Source organism: Vidua macroura, unplaced genomic scaffold (genome assembly GCF_024509145.1).
Source record: "Vidua macroura isolate BioBank_ID:100142 unplaced genomic scaffold, ASM2450914v1 whyUn_scaffold_107, whole genome shotgun sequence".
In the NCBI taxonomy this organism is placed as follows: Eukaryota; Metazoa; Chordata; class Aves; order Passeriformes; family Viduidae; genus Vidua; species Vidua macroura.
Genome location: NW_026530542.1, coordinates 923,128 through 937,435, shown reverse-complemented (window position 1 = coordinate 937,435; position 14,308 = coordinate 923,128). Strand labels below are relative to the sequence as shown.

Sequence of the window (14,308 nt, the reverse complement as noted above, 5' to 3'; positions counted from 1 at the left end):
GCTTGAGCGGGGGTCGGGGGGAGCACCGGACAGGGGGGGTCCGGCGGGCTGGGATCGCGGGGCTGAGGCCGGTGGGTGGGTCCGGTGCCACGGCCCGGGGACAGCAGGGACCGGCCCCGGTGTGGCCCCGGTGCCGGTGCTTGGGGTGGGGGGCTTGACCGGGGGCTGGAGTGGGACGGGGTCGCGGGTCTGGGGATTGTGAATGGGAGCGGTGCTGCAGGGTTGGACCCAGGAACATGCCGGCGACCCCGACAGCCAAGAGCGGGGCAGAGCGACCGGTCCCGGTGCCGCCCCGGTACCGAGGTTCCGCACCCGCCGCTTCTTCTCCCGTTCCCTCCTTCCGCCTACATCTCCCATCAACCCCCCGCGCGCCGCTTCCGGTCTCGCACCCCACCCCCTCTCGCGAGAGCCGCGCTGCGCGCCGGGAGTTGTAGTCCGCAGGGTGGGGGGCGGCGGCACGCGCCCGTCCGGGGCTCTGCTCGCGGTGGCCGCCGGGAGTTGTAGTCCAGGGGGGCGGGGAGGACTCGCGTTCCCAGCGTGCCCCGCGCGGAGCCCGCGCTCTGCCCTGCTCGCGCCTCCGGCTCGCGGTCCCGGGGGCTCCTCAGCGCCGGGCGGGGGGGGCTCGAGCAGGCCCGGGGGGCTCCGGGGGGCTCGGCGGGGCTCCCACCATGTCGGGCGAGGAGGAGGCCAGCGAGCTCACCATCGCCGAGGACCTGGTGGTGACCAAGTACAAGATGGGGGGGGACATCGCCAACCGTGAGTGCGGGCCGCGGCCGGGGGGGCGGCGGGGAGGGCGCGGGGGAAGCGCTGAGGGGGGAGCGGCCAGGCCTGAGCGCCGCCGCCGCCGCCGCCGGCGGGAGACCCCCGGGCCGGGGCCCCGCGGGCTGGGGCGCGCTGCTCGGGGCCGGGGGCGGCGTGGGGGGGAGCGGGTCGGGACTCCCCGTTGTCCCGGTGTGATCCCCCCCTGACCCCGGTGCGCGGGACCCACCCGGTCCCGGCGGGGCCCGGCCCCGCGCGGCCGCCGCCGCCGCTGCCGGCACGTGGTACCGCGCCCCACGTGCACCGGCGGCGCGGGGGGAGCGGGGCCGGGCCCGCCGCCCCCCGCTGCCCCAAACCCCGCCGGTGCCGCTTTTGTTCGGCTGTGACCCCCCCCCCCCGTCCGGTCCCGGTTGGCGGCGGGGACGGGACGGGAGCGGGGGGAGCCCCAGGCGGGGGGGCCTGGCTGGGTTGGGGGGTGGGGGCTGCTCCGGGAACGGGGTCTTGTGCTGGGAATGGGGGTCCAGATTCGGGAATGGGGTCCCGAACCGGTCTGGGGCTCCTGTCCCGGGAACGGGGTCCGGTACTGGAAATCGGGTCCGGTTCTGGGAATGGGATCCCGAACCGGTCTGGGGGTGCTGCCCCGGGATTGGGGATCCGGTTCTGGGAGTGGGGCCCCGAAGTGATTTGGGGGTTCCATCCCAGGAACGGGATCCAGCCCCGGTCACGGGGCTCCTGTCTCGAGAACGGGGCTCCTGTCCCGGTCACGATGTGGATCCAGCCCCGGGAACGGGGCTCCTGTCCCGGGAACGGGGCTCCAGCCGCTGCCCCCACCCCCGGCAGGCTCCGCTCCCCTCCCTTTCCCGGTTATTTTTTAAGCCCTTTCCCCGCCGTTGCCGGTGTCCCGGCTCCGGGAGCCGCCCGGACCGGTTCCGCGGGGCTCCCCGGTGTCCCACCCCGCTTCCTGCTGACTCCAGAGCTTCTTTTGAACTGGTGCCGGTGTCCCGGGAGGCGGTTTGGGAGCGGGGATTCCCTTCGGGAAGGGAGGGAGGGCTCCTGGGCAGACTGGAAGTTTGGCCGCCTCCCTTCCCGGGGGGAAAGGCAGCTCCACGCAGGTTCTCCTCCCTTGGGAAGAGCAAACACACACAAAAACCCGGCAAAAAAAACCTTCCAGCTGTCGGTTTTTAGGGATAAAAAGTGCCTTAACTCCCTAAAAAACATCGGGAAGGAGAGAGGGATTCGAGGAATGTTCCTGTTCCTCTGATCCCTTGGAATGCACCGAGGGTTTTTCCCCTTTATCTGCATTTTTTTTTTTTTCCCTAGTTTGTTTTATTCCCCCCTCCGTGTCCCGCCGGCTCTTATCGGGAACGTTATCCTTGCTTTGAAATATTCCCAACTTTCCCATGGAAAAAAGGGGGTGGAATTTGAAGTCGTTGCACAGGTGACAGTGCCACAGCACTCCTGAGGATTCCTTGGAATCCTGAGGAAGCTGGGACAGAGAGAGGAATGTGAGGGGACATTCCAGGATCCCAGAATATTTTGGGATCCCATTCCAGTATCTCAGAATATTTTGGGGTCCCATTCCAGGATCCCAGAATATTTTGGGCTCAGGGCTGTGGAGGAGGTCTGGGGACACCTCTTTGCCCTAAGGCACGAGGCAGGCTGGAATTCCTGGTGGATTTTTTTTTGGGAGTGGAGCATTCCCCAAACTTCTTGAGGCGTTGCCTGTGTCAGCACATGGATTCCTTGGAAAACAGGGACTCGTGGAGTGGCCTTTGATGTCTCCCAGTCATTCCCAAACCTGTTCCCAGAGCTCTGACTTCTCCCGGAGGAATTTGGGAGCGTGGCACTCCCTCCTCCCAAAACCTTTCCCAAATAAAGGAATCCCAGCGGGATTTACGCCTTTCCCCGTGGAGATCCGGGTCTGGAAGCTCGGGAAAGCAGTTGGAGGTGTTGGGTTTGGGGCTGTGGATCCATGGAATGGGTTTTTTTTTGGGAATCCCAGGGGTGCTGCGTGCCGTGGTGGAGGCGGCGGCTCCCGGCGCGTCCGTGCTGTGCCTGTGCGAGAAGGGCGACGCCATGATCATGGAAGAGACCGGGAAAATCTTCAAGAAGGAAAAGGAAATGAAGAAAGGTGAGAGGTCCCTGGGAATGAGGAATTCCCTGCTCTTCCCTGGTTTTAACCCAAATCCTCCTCCCCGCTGTGCCTCAGCTTCCAGTTTTCATGGATCCGTTGGAAAAGGTGACTCGGGAGGGTTTGGGACGCTGGGATTTGTCACCAAATTCCCATCCTGAGGGTGCTGGAAGGAGGTTTAGGTGGGACATCGGGAAGAAATTCCGCTCTGGGAGGTTCTGGAATGGAATTCCCATCCCTGCAAAGTGTCCCAGGCCAGGCTGAAGCAGCTTGGGCAGGGGAAGGTGTCCCAAGAGGGTGGAACGGAGCTTTAAGGACCCCAAATCCCAAAGCTGGAGGTGCTGGAAGGAGGTTTAGGTGGAAAATCAGGAAGAAATTCCTCTCTGTGAAGTGCTGGAATGGAATTCCCATCCCTTCGAGTGTCCCAGGCCGGGTTGGAGCAGGGGAAGGTGTCCCAGGAGGATGGACAAGCTTTAAGGTCACCCCAATCCCAAAGCTGGAGGTGCTGGAAGGAGGTATAGGTGGAAAATCAGGAAGAAATTCCTCTCTGGGAGGTGCTGGAATGGAATTCCCATCCCTGCAAGCCCGGTTGGAGCAGCCTGGGGTGGGGGAAGGTGTCCCAAGAGGGTGGACAGGAGCTTTAAGGCCTCCTAAATCCCAAAGCATTCCTCCAATCCATGTTTTTTTCCTGTTCCCTCTCCCAGGAATCGCCTTCCCCACGAGTATATCCGTAAATAACTGTGTGTGTCACTTCTCCCCGCTCAAGAGCGACCAGGATTACATCCTCAAGGACGGGGATTTGGTCAAAATGTGAGTGCCTGGATCTCATTCCATGGGAATTCCCTCTCCCTTCCCAAAATCCCAACGTCATTCCGGTTGCAAGGACCTGTCAGACCACCCCGCATTTTTACCACGGCGTTAATTCCTTGCTAATTAAAGCCTAATAACGAGCCTGGAGGGGCTCCTGGGGCACCATTCCATGTGCCTCTGGGATCCACCTGGAATTCCTGGAATTCCCGTTTCCCTCTTGTGTTGCAGCGACCTGGGCGTGCACGTGGACGGCTTCATCGCCAACGTGGCGCACACCTTCGTGCTCGGCGCCTCCAAGGTGGGTTTGTCATCGGGGGGTGTCTCCTTGGGAATGGGGCAACCTCGGGGTGCCAGGGGCAACCGCCCTGGAGCCTCTGGATCTGAGGTGGGACCACCCTGGAACCTCTGGATCCATGGTGGCACCATCCTGAGGTGTCAGGATCTGAGGTGGGACCACCCTGGAACCTCTGGATCTGAGGTGGGACCACCCTGGAACCTCTGGATCTGAGGTGGGACCACCCTGAGCCTCTGGATCTGAGGTGGGATCACTGTGGAGCCTCAGGATCTGATGTGGCACCATCCTGAGATGTCAGGATCTGAGGTGGCACCACCCTGGAACCCCTTGATCCAAGGTGGACCAATCCTGAGCCTCTGGATCAATGGTGGCACCACCCTGGAACCTCTGGATCTGAGGTGGCACCAATCCTGAGCCTCTGGATCCATGCTGGCACTATCCTGGAGCCCCTTGATCCATGGTGGCACCAATCCTCTGGATCCATGGTGGCACCATCCTGAGGTGTCAGGATCTGAGGTGGCAGTGCCCAGGGGCCTCTGGATGCCAGGTGGCACCAGCCCAAAATCTCTGGATCCCAGGTGGCAGCACCCAGATCCTTGGCAAGGCAGTCCCTGCTTCCTCTTTTTCCTGCTGGAATTCCTCAGGATGAACATTCCCATTTCCCACCCCAAAACCAGTGCCTGCTCCCCAAAATCAATCCTTGCTTCCCCTTTTTCCTGCTGGAATTTCCAGGATGAACATTTCCTACCCAAAAACCAGTCCTTGCTTCCCCAAACCAATCCTTGCTCCCCCTTTTTCCTGCTGGAATTCCCAGGATGAACATTCCCATTCCCCACCCCAAAACCAATCCTTGCTTCCTGCTTTTCCCCTGGAATTTGGCCGGTCCGATACCTTGGGAGTTCCTGCTGTGATTTCCTCAGGTTATCCCATCCTCTTGGAATAAATCCTGAGGAAAAAAAACGGGAAAATTGGGAAAAACCAGCTCGGGAATGGTTTTGCTCCAGTGGTTTTGAGGGAAAAGCCAAAAATTCCCCATTGGAATTTTGCTGGACTTATCCCAGTCCATATTGGGATGCCTGGACTGGGAATCCTCTGGAATTCTTTTGGGGGTGGTTGATTGGGACTTTTCCACCTCCCAGCCAGATTCCAGGGATTGGAACAAATCCCAAACGTTGAATCCCAACCCCCAAACCCTCAGAAATCCCAAATTTTCCCTTTTTTTCCCAGGAAAATCCCGTGTCCGGCCGCAAAGCCGACGTCGTCAAGGCGGCTCACCTGTGTGCCGAGGCCGCCCTGCGCCTGGTGAAACCCGGGAATCAGGTGGGAATTTTGGGGATCAGGTGGGAATTCTGGGAATCAGGTGGGAATTTGGGAATTTTGGGAGTCACCACAGGGATTTTGGGACCCAACCTGTGGGATTTTGTGGGGGATCTGTGGGAAAAACGCTTTTTCCCGGTTTTCTTTGGAGGTGTGGAAGCAGCTGCTGGTTGGGAAAGCTGTGGGGTTTCTCCCAAAACATTTGGGATTTAAGGAAAGCTCGGGGCGGGGATTTTTTTTGTCCATAAAATGTTTTTTTCTGGGTTTTTTTTGGTCGTCCCAGAACACACAAGTGACAGAGGCATGGAATAAAATCGCCCACGCGTTCCACTGCACACCCATCGAAGGTGAGGGAAGAGGGATTCCAGGGAAAGGGGGATTCCAGGGAAAGGGGGATTCCAGGGAAAAGGGAATCACAGGGAAAAGGGGATTCCAGGGGAAAAGGGATTCCAGGGGGAAAAGGAATTCCAGGGAAGAGGGGAATCACAGGGAAAAGGGATTCCAGGGAAAGGAGATTCCAGGGAAAAGGGATTACAGGGGAAAGGAATTAAAGGGATTCCAGGGAAGGAGGATCATGGGGAAAAGGGAATTCCAGGAAAAGGGAATTCCAGGGAAAAGGGATCATGGGGAAAAAAAAGGGGGGGTCACAGGGAAAAAAGGATCCTGGGGAAAAGGGGATCATGGAAAAAGGAGATCACAGGGAAAAGGATTCTAGGGAAAAAAGGATCCCAGGGAAAAGGGATAACAGGAAGATGGGAATCCCAGGGAAAAAAGGATCATGGGGAGAAGGGATCCCGGGATGGCTGGGAAGGCTCTGGGGCTGCTGGATTGGGATCCTGGAGCTCATCCCGATCCCTTTTCCCCGTGGGCTCTCCAGCTGTCCTGAAATCCCTGTTATTGGTTAAATTCCCTGGAATTCCGGGAATTCCCGCTGCCCCGGGAGTGGGCTGGGAATGTTGGGAATGCCGGGGGCTCTTCCCAGGATTGGCCTGGGAGTGAGGGGTGGGAAAAGGGGGGGAGTCCCCCAAAACCCCCCTGGATCCCGCACGGCCCAGGGTGGGAATTCCGCCTGGGCTCGCCACCCAGTACAGACCAGTACAGCCCAGTTCAACCCAGTACAGCCCAGTCCAGCCCAGTGGTGCGCGGTGCCTAGAGCTCCAGTACAGCCCAGTCCGTCCCAGTCCGTCCCAGTCACCCCAGTCCATTCCAGACCAGCCCAGTCCACCCCACTCCATCCCAGTAAACCCAGTCCATCCCATTAACCCCAGACCATCGCAGTCCATCCCAGTAAACCCAGTCCATCCCAGTAATCCCAGTCCGTCCCAGTAAGCTCAGTCCATCCCAGTGAGCCCAGTCCATCCCAGTAATCCCAGTCCGTCCCAGTAAGCTCAGTCCGTCCCATTAACCCCAGTCCGTCCCATTAACCCCAGTCTGTCCCAGTAAGCCCAGTCCATCCCATTAACCCCAGTCCATCCCAGTCTGTCCCATTAACCCCAGTCCATCCCAGTAACCCCAGTCCATCCCAGTCTGTCCCATTAACCCCAGTCCATCCCAGTAAGCCCAGTCCATCCCAGTAATCCCAGTCCGTCCCATTAACCCCAGTCCATCCCAGTAACCCCAGTCCATCCCAGTCTGTCCCATTAACCCCAGTCCATCCCAGTAAGCCCAGTCCATCCCAGTAATCCCAGTCCATCCCAGTAAGCCCAGTCCATCCCAGTCCGTCCCAGTAAGCCCAGTCCATCCCAGTAAGCCCAGTCTGCCCGCAGGGATGTTGTCGCACCAGCTGAAGCAGCACGTGATCGACGGGGAGAAAACCATCATCCAGAACCCCTCGGACCAGCAGAAGTGAGCGGGGGCAAAAACGGGGGGCAGGGGCAAAAATTGGGGAGTCGGGGGCAAATATGGGGCTTGGGGGGTAAAAATGGGGCTCAGGGTGAGAAATGGGGGGTCAGGGGCAAAAACTGCAGGGTCAGAGGCAAAACTTGGGGGGAAAATGGGGCGGTTGGGGTGATAAATGGGGTCGGGGGAAATGGGGGGTCAGGGTCAAAAATTGGGGTTGGGGGAAAAAATTGGGGGCTAAGGGGAAGATGATGGGGTTGGGATGAGAAATGAGATCGGGGTGAGAAATGGGGTCAGGGAAAAATGGGGGATCAGGGTGAGAAATGGGGGGGTGGGATGAGAAATTGGGGGTCAGGGGATAAAGAGGGGACTGAGGTGAAAAAATGGGGGTCAGTGTGAGAAATGGGGGGGATGAGGGGAAAAATGAGGGGGTCAGGGTGAGAAATTAGAGGTTAAGGTGAGAAATGGGGTCAGGGGAGAAATGGGGGGGTTGGGGTGAGAAATGGGGCCAGGGGAAAAATTGGGGTCAGAGTGAGAAATGGGATTGGGGAAAAATGGGGAAGTCAGAGTGAGAAATTGGGGGTTAAAGTGAGAAATGGGGTTGGGATGAGAATGGGGGGGTTTGGATGAGAAATGGGGTCGGGGGAAAAATGGGGTCAGGGGCAAAAATTCGGGTTGGGGGAGAAATGGTGGGGGGGGTTCAGGGTGAAAAACGGGATCAGGGTGAGAAAATAGGAGTCAGGAGGAAAATGGGATCAGGGGAAAATGGGGGGTCAGGGGCAAAAATTGAGGGGTTGGGGGAAAATGAGGGGGTCAGGGACAAAAATGGGGGTGTCAGGGTGAGAAATGGGATCGGGAGGAAAATGGGATCGGGAGGAAAAATGGGGGAGTCGGGATGAGAAACGGGGGCTCTTGGGAAGGAGGAGTTTCCAGGAATGTTTTGAGTTTCCAGGAATGCTTCGGGTCTCCTGGGAGGTTTTGGGTTTCCTGGAAGTTTTCCCTGTGGAAGGTTGTGAATTTCCAGGAATGTTTTCTCGGCTTCCTGGAAGCTTTTCCCTTCAGAATTCCCAGATTTTCCTGCCTCCCCAACCCTCCTTTCCCCCCAGGAAGGACCACGAAAAAGCCGAATTCGAGGTGCACGAAGTCTACGCCGTCGACGTCCTCGTCAGCAGCGGCGAGGGAAAGGTCAGCCCATCCCTCATAAATCCCAGGAATTCCCAGCCTGGATGGCTCCAGCGGCTCTCCAGATTCCGGGAATTCCCTGGGGATGTTTTCCAGGCCAAGGACGCGGGGCAGAGAACCACGATTTACAAGCGGGACCCCTCCAAGCAGTACGGGCTGAAGATGAAAACCTCGCGCGCCTTCTTCAGCGAGGTGGAGCGGCGCTTCGACACCATGCCCTTCACCCTCCGGTAATCCCGGGAATTCTGCCCGGGATGGGGCTGGGATTGCACCTGGGGTACCTGCACGGGGCTGGGATTGCACCTGGGGTATCTGGATAGGGCTGGGATTGCACCTGGGGTACATGGACAGGGTTGAGATTCCACCTGGGATACCTGGATAGGGCTGGGATTCCACCTGGGATACCTGGACAGGGCTGGGATTCCAGGGATTTGAGCTTCCCTCAGCGAGGTGGAGCGGTGCTTCAACACCGTGCCCTTCACCCTCCGGTAATCCCGGGAATTCTGCCCGGGATGGGGCTGGGATTGCACCTGGGATACCTGCACGGGGCTGGGATTGCACCTGGGGTACCTGGACGGGGCTGGGATTGCACCTGGGATACCTGGATAGGGCTGGGATTGCACCTGGGGTACCTGGATAGGGTTGAGATTCCACCTGGGATACCTGGACAGGGCTGGGATTCCACCTGGGATACCTGCACGGGGCTGGGATTGCACCTGGGGTACCTGGATGGGGCTGGGATTCCACCTGGGATACCTGCACGGGGCTGGGATTGCACCTGGGATACCTGGATAGGGCTGGAATTCCAGGGATTTGAGCTTCCCTCAGCGAGGTGGAGCGGTGCTTCAACACCATGCCCTTCACCCTCCGGTAATCCCAGGAATTCTGCCCGGGATGGGGCTGGGATTGCACCTGGGATACCTGGACAGGGCTGGGATTGCAGGGGTTGGAGCCTTTGCCAGGCAGGTGTGTGTAGGTGTTGGCTCACATTTGAGCTCAGGTGTGCCCAGCTGTGCTCAGGTGTGATCCCAGGTGCATTCAGGTGTGCCCAGGTGTGATCCCAGTGCTCTCAGGTGTGATCTCAGATGTGCCCAGGTGTGCTCCCAGGTGCACTCAGGTGTGCTCCCAGGTGTGCCCAGGTGTGCCCAGAGGTGCTCCCAGGTGCACTCAGGTGCGGTGTCCCCTCAGGGCGCTGGAGGACGAGAAGAAGGCGCGCATGGGGGTGGTGGAGTGCGCCAAGCACGAGCTGCTGCAGCCCTTCAACGTCCTCTACGAGAAGGAAGGTGAGACCCGAGGGGACAGGTGGGGACATTTGGGGGGACAGGTGAGACCTGGGGGACAGGTGGGGACACCTGTGGGGACAGGTGAGACCTGGGGGACAGGTGGGGACACCTGTGGGGACAGGGGAGACCTGGGGGACAGGTGGGGACACCTGTGGGGACAGGGGAGACCTGGGGGACACAGGGTCAGGTGAGACTGAGATAGGGACAGGTGGGGACACTTGGGGACAGGGGAGGGGACAGGTAGGACCTGGGGACAGGTGAGGGACAGGGGAGGGCGGATCCAGGTGAGTTTGGAGCTGCAGAGCCGCTCACAGAGCAGGGATTGCAGGTCATGGCAGGTGTAAGGCACCTGTGGGTCCTGGCAGGTGTAAGGAGCAGGGATTGCAGGTCCTGGCTCAGGGAGGTGCAGCCCTACAGGTCCTGGCAGGGTTAACAGGTTGTCCCCGCAGGTCCTGGCAGGGCTGTAGCTCAGGTTAACCCCTTTATCCCCAGTTGCTCAGGGTTAACTCACAGGTCCTGGGAGGGCTGTAGCTCAGGGTCACCCGCAGGTCCTGGCAGGGCTGTAGTTCAGGTTAACCCCTTTATCCCCAGTTGCTCAGGGTTAACTCACAGGTCTTGGCAGGGCTGTAGCTCAGGGTCACCCCCAGGTCCTGGCAGGGCTGTAGTTCAGGTTAACCCCTTTATCCCCAGTTGCTCAGGGTCCTGGCAGGGCTGTAGCTCGGGTTAACCCCTTTATCCCCAGTTGCTCAGGGTTAACTCACAGGTCCTGGCAGGGCTGTAGTTCAGGATCATTCCCAGGTCCTGGCAGGCCTGTAGCTCAGGTTAACCCCTTTATCCCCAGTTGTTCAGGGTTAACTCGCAGGTCCCGGCAGGGCTGTAGTCCAGGGTCACCCCCAGGTCCTGGCAGGGCTGTAGCTCAGGGTCATCCCCAGGTCCTGGCAGGGCTGTAGCTCAGGGTCATCCCCAGGTCCTGGCAGGGCTGTAGCTCAGGGTCATTCCCAGGTCCTGGCAGGGCTGTAGCTCAGGGTCATTCCCAGGTCCTGGCAGGGCTGTAGCCCAGGGTCATTCCCAGGTCCTGGCAGGGCTGTAGCTCGGGTTAACCCCCAGGTCCTGGCAGGGCTGTAGCTCGGGTTAACCCCTCTGTGCCCGCAGGGGAGTTCGTGGCCCAGTTCAAGTTCACGGTGCTGCTGATGCCCAACGGCCCCATGAGGATCACGAGCGGCCCCTTCGAGCCCGAGCTCTACAAATCCGACCTGGAGGTGCAGGACGGGGAGCTCAAGGTTGGTTCTTCGTTAATATTCATCATTAATCATGGTAATATGCAAATGAAGTGTCCACGTAAACATAAAGTTAATTTGTTTCTGTTTCCATATAAAATATTCATAGGAGAAATTAATATTTTCTTCATACCTATTTGTACCTATTTAGTGGTTTTGTTACTTACGTTGTTTTTTAATAGTTATATTTTCATTTATAATAGTTATATTATTTTAAAATATTATTATTTAGTGTTTTTATTAATTGTATTGGTTTTTAATAGTTATATTTTCTTGGAAAATAAAAGAGAAAATGTGTTTATAATAGTTATTGGTATGAATAGATTAATTGCTAATGAATAAGAAATAATTCTTTATGTATAAAAATTAATTTTAAAATAAATTTTATATATAATAAATAAAAAATGACATTAAATATGTATAAATAAAAATATATCAAATTAAAAAATATCTAATAAACATACACATTTATTTATACAAATATATAAAGATACAGGAATAATATTAATTACATAGTCTGATTAATAGCCTGTATTAATTAGATTATATATTACATATTTTTATGAATATATATATAAATATAGATTATATAGTCTAATTAATATATAAAGATAGAAGCAGTATATTTGTATCTACATATAACATGTTAATTTATATATTGTAGAGTAAAATAGGAACAATTTCATATTAATTGAATATTAATAACTGAGATCATAATGGAAATGTTGATAATTAAAATATGAACAACTGAAGTATTGTTTAATATAGAATACTTACTAATTGAAAGGTTAATAATTTAAACATTAAATTAATAGAGAATTAAATAATAAAATTATTATTCATTAATTCTAATTTATTATTAATTTATTATTATTAGATGATTAGTAAATTAAGAATTAATTTAAATTAATAAATAAAAGACTGCTAATTAAAAAAGCAGCACCTCCCCAGGGTCACCTGTCCTTGCTCCCATGGAGGGGAGATGAAGGAAAGGGAACCAAACCCCCCCAAAATGACCCAAATTCCCGTTACCCCAAAAACCACCAGGATCTTTTCCCACCTCCTCACCCTTCCCTCCCTTCCAGGCCCTTCTACAAAGCTCCGCCAGCCGGAAGACCCAGAAAAAGAAGAAAAAGAAGGTAAAATTGGGCACTTTTTGTGGTGGGAATTCCCAAATCTGCATTTTCGGGGTGTTCCTATGGGAAAGACCCTGAAAAATCCCTGGATTTGTCCCCCACAGGCTTCCAAAAACGCTGAAAACGCCACCACGGGGGAGACAGCGGAGGAGAACGAGGCCGGCGACTGAGAGCCCTTGGAGTTCTCAAATCGCCCCTTTTTTCCCCAAAAAAAAACCCCCAGAAAAACAAAATTCCATCTGGAAACGAAAGAATCTGGCACCGGTGTTGGTCCAGGCAGTCTGGAATTCCCACAGAATCCAACAGCTCCCGTCGACTTTGCCAAGGAGGGAGGAATCTCTCGGCCACTTCAGACTTCAAAACTGAAAAAAAAAATAAAAATTAAATAAATAAAAACACCCCCAAAAGAGCAGCAAAAAAAAAAAAAAGTTAGGAGTGGAAGTCACTATTAAATCCTTAATATTCCCCATGTTTGGAGAGGTGAATCTGGAAAATCCAGGGAGAGGGAGCGGAGGGAGCTGCTGATTCCTTCCTCTTCCTCCTCCTCCTGCTGCCTTTTTTTTAATTTCTTAATTTTTTCCCTTTGGAAATTTTCACAAAACCCCAAAAACCAAGTGATTCCACCCAGAAAAGTGCCCTGTGCGAGCAATCCGGGATTTTGTCTTTTCCCTCTTGGGATTGTACTTTAAGAATTGGGAAAGAAACCAAATTTGAAGTTCCCCCACCCACCAGGAGCCTTTTCTGCCTCTGCCTTGATTTATGGGATTTCAAAAAAAGAAAAAAAAAATCACTATTTTTTAACACAAACTGGTTTTTAAAATGATGCAAACCTTCGGGAAGCCGCCGACATTCCGGCCTTGCGGAGCTGAATTCCCTAAAATCCCGGGTTTGGGTGTTTTTTATCCTTCCCAATATCCCCGGGAGCACATTCCACCTTTTCCCGTGAGGAGATAATTTTTTTTTTTTTTTTTCACTTTTTTCCCTCAGGATTCTTTGCTCATTTTGGTGGGGGGGGAAAAAAAAAAAAAAAAAAAAAATATCCCACCAGAATTCCTCAGGGGAGAGGTGAGGGAAGCGCTGATCCGGGATAGGCCCGAGCCAAGGGGTATCGCTCTTTTATAGTCAATTTTTTACAAAAAAACCACATAAAAACGAGAAAAAAAAGCCGATTAAACGCCGTCAGTTGAATGTTTGAGGTTTTTTTTTTCTTTGCCGATACCCCTGGTTCCTTTTTCCCCCCCCTACCCACAATTTTTTGGGAATTCTGATTCCCGCCTTACCCAACATTCCCGGGCGTTCTCCGCAGGCCGCGGTGCTTCCTCGTCGAAATCCGAGTTTTCCACCCCGAGAAAAAAAAAAAAAAACAACAAAAAACTCCACACGTGCAAATGTTACCAAAGTCAAATAAAAGAGAATAAACGATGCGATATTGGATTTTATTCCGGGTTTTTTCCTCCGTCTTTTTTTCTGGGGATTTGGGATTGTGGGGTGGAACCCGCCTGGGTAGGTTTGGGGTTGGAAATGGGGTTTTTGAGGAGAAGATGCTCATTTTTGAGGGGAAAATGCTAATTTTTGAGGGAAAAATGCTCATTTTTGAGGGAAAAATGCTAATTTTTGAGGGGAAAATGCTAATTTTTGAGGGGAAAAGCCTCATTTTTGAGGGAAAAATGCTAATTTTTGAGGGGAAAATGCTCATTTTTGAGGGGAAATCCTCATTTTTGAGGGAAAAATGCTAATTTTTGAGGAGAAAATCCTCATTTTGAGGGAAAAATGCTAATTTTTGAGGGGAAAATGCTAATTTTTGAGGGGAAATGCTCATTTTTGAGGGGAAAGTCCTCATTTTTGAAGGAAAGTTCTCATTTTTGAGGGGAAAATACTCAGTTTTTAGTGGAAAACACTCATTTTTGAGGGGAAAATGCTTAGTTTTGAGGAGAAGATGCTAACTTTTGAGGGGAAAGTACTCATTTTTGAGGGGAAGTGCCTGTTCGTGAGGTGAAATTGCTCATTTTTGAGGGAAAATCTCCTTTTTTGAAGGAAAAATATTAATTTTCGAGAGGAAATTGCTCATTTTTGAGGGGGAAATGCTTATTTGTGAGGGGAAAATGCTTGTTAGTGAGGGAAAAATCTTTTTTAAAGGAAAAATATTCATTTTTGAGGGGAAAATGTTAATTTTTGAGGGGAAAATTCACTTTGAAAGGAAGAAATAAATTCATTTAAGGGGAAAAGTTCATTTTTAAGGGGAAAACCCCCTACTTTTAAGGGAAAGCCCTCATTTTAAG

The 14,308-nt window shown here is 53.8% G+C and overlaps 1 protein-coding gene across 1 annotated transcript; it reads left to right on the top strand.

The window, feature by feature from the left end:
* Window positions 1–587: 587 nt before the first annotated feature.
* PA2G4 (proliferation-associated 2G4) lies at window positions 588–13,468 on the top strand. Its single transcript, XM_054004669.1, has 13 exons — window positions 588–756; window positions 2,762–2,890; window positions 3,595–3,700; window positions 3,929–3,998; window positions 5,223–5,315; window positions 5,596–5,659; window positions 7,079–7,157; window positions 8,258–8,336; window positions 8,430–8,563; window positions 9,522–9,616; window positions 10,769–10,896; window positions 11,979–12,032; window positions 12,134–13,468. The coding sequence occupies exons 1-13, from the start codon at window positions 669–671 to the stop codon at window positions 12,197–12,199; spliced, it is 1,185 nt and encodes a 394-aa protein (XP_053860644.1). The 5' UTR covers window positions 588–668; the 3' UTR covers window positions 12,200–13,468.
* Window positions 13,469–14,308: the final 840 nt, after the last annotated feature.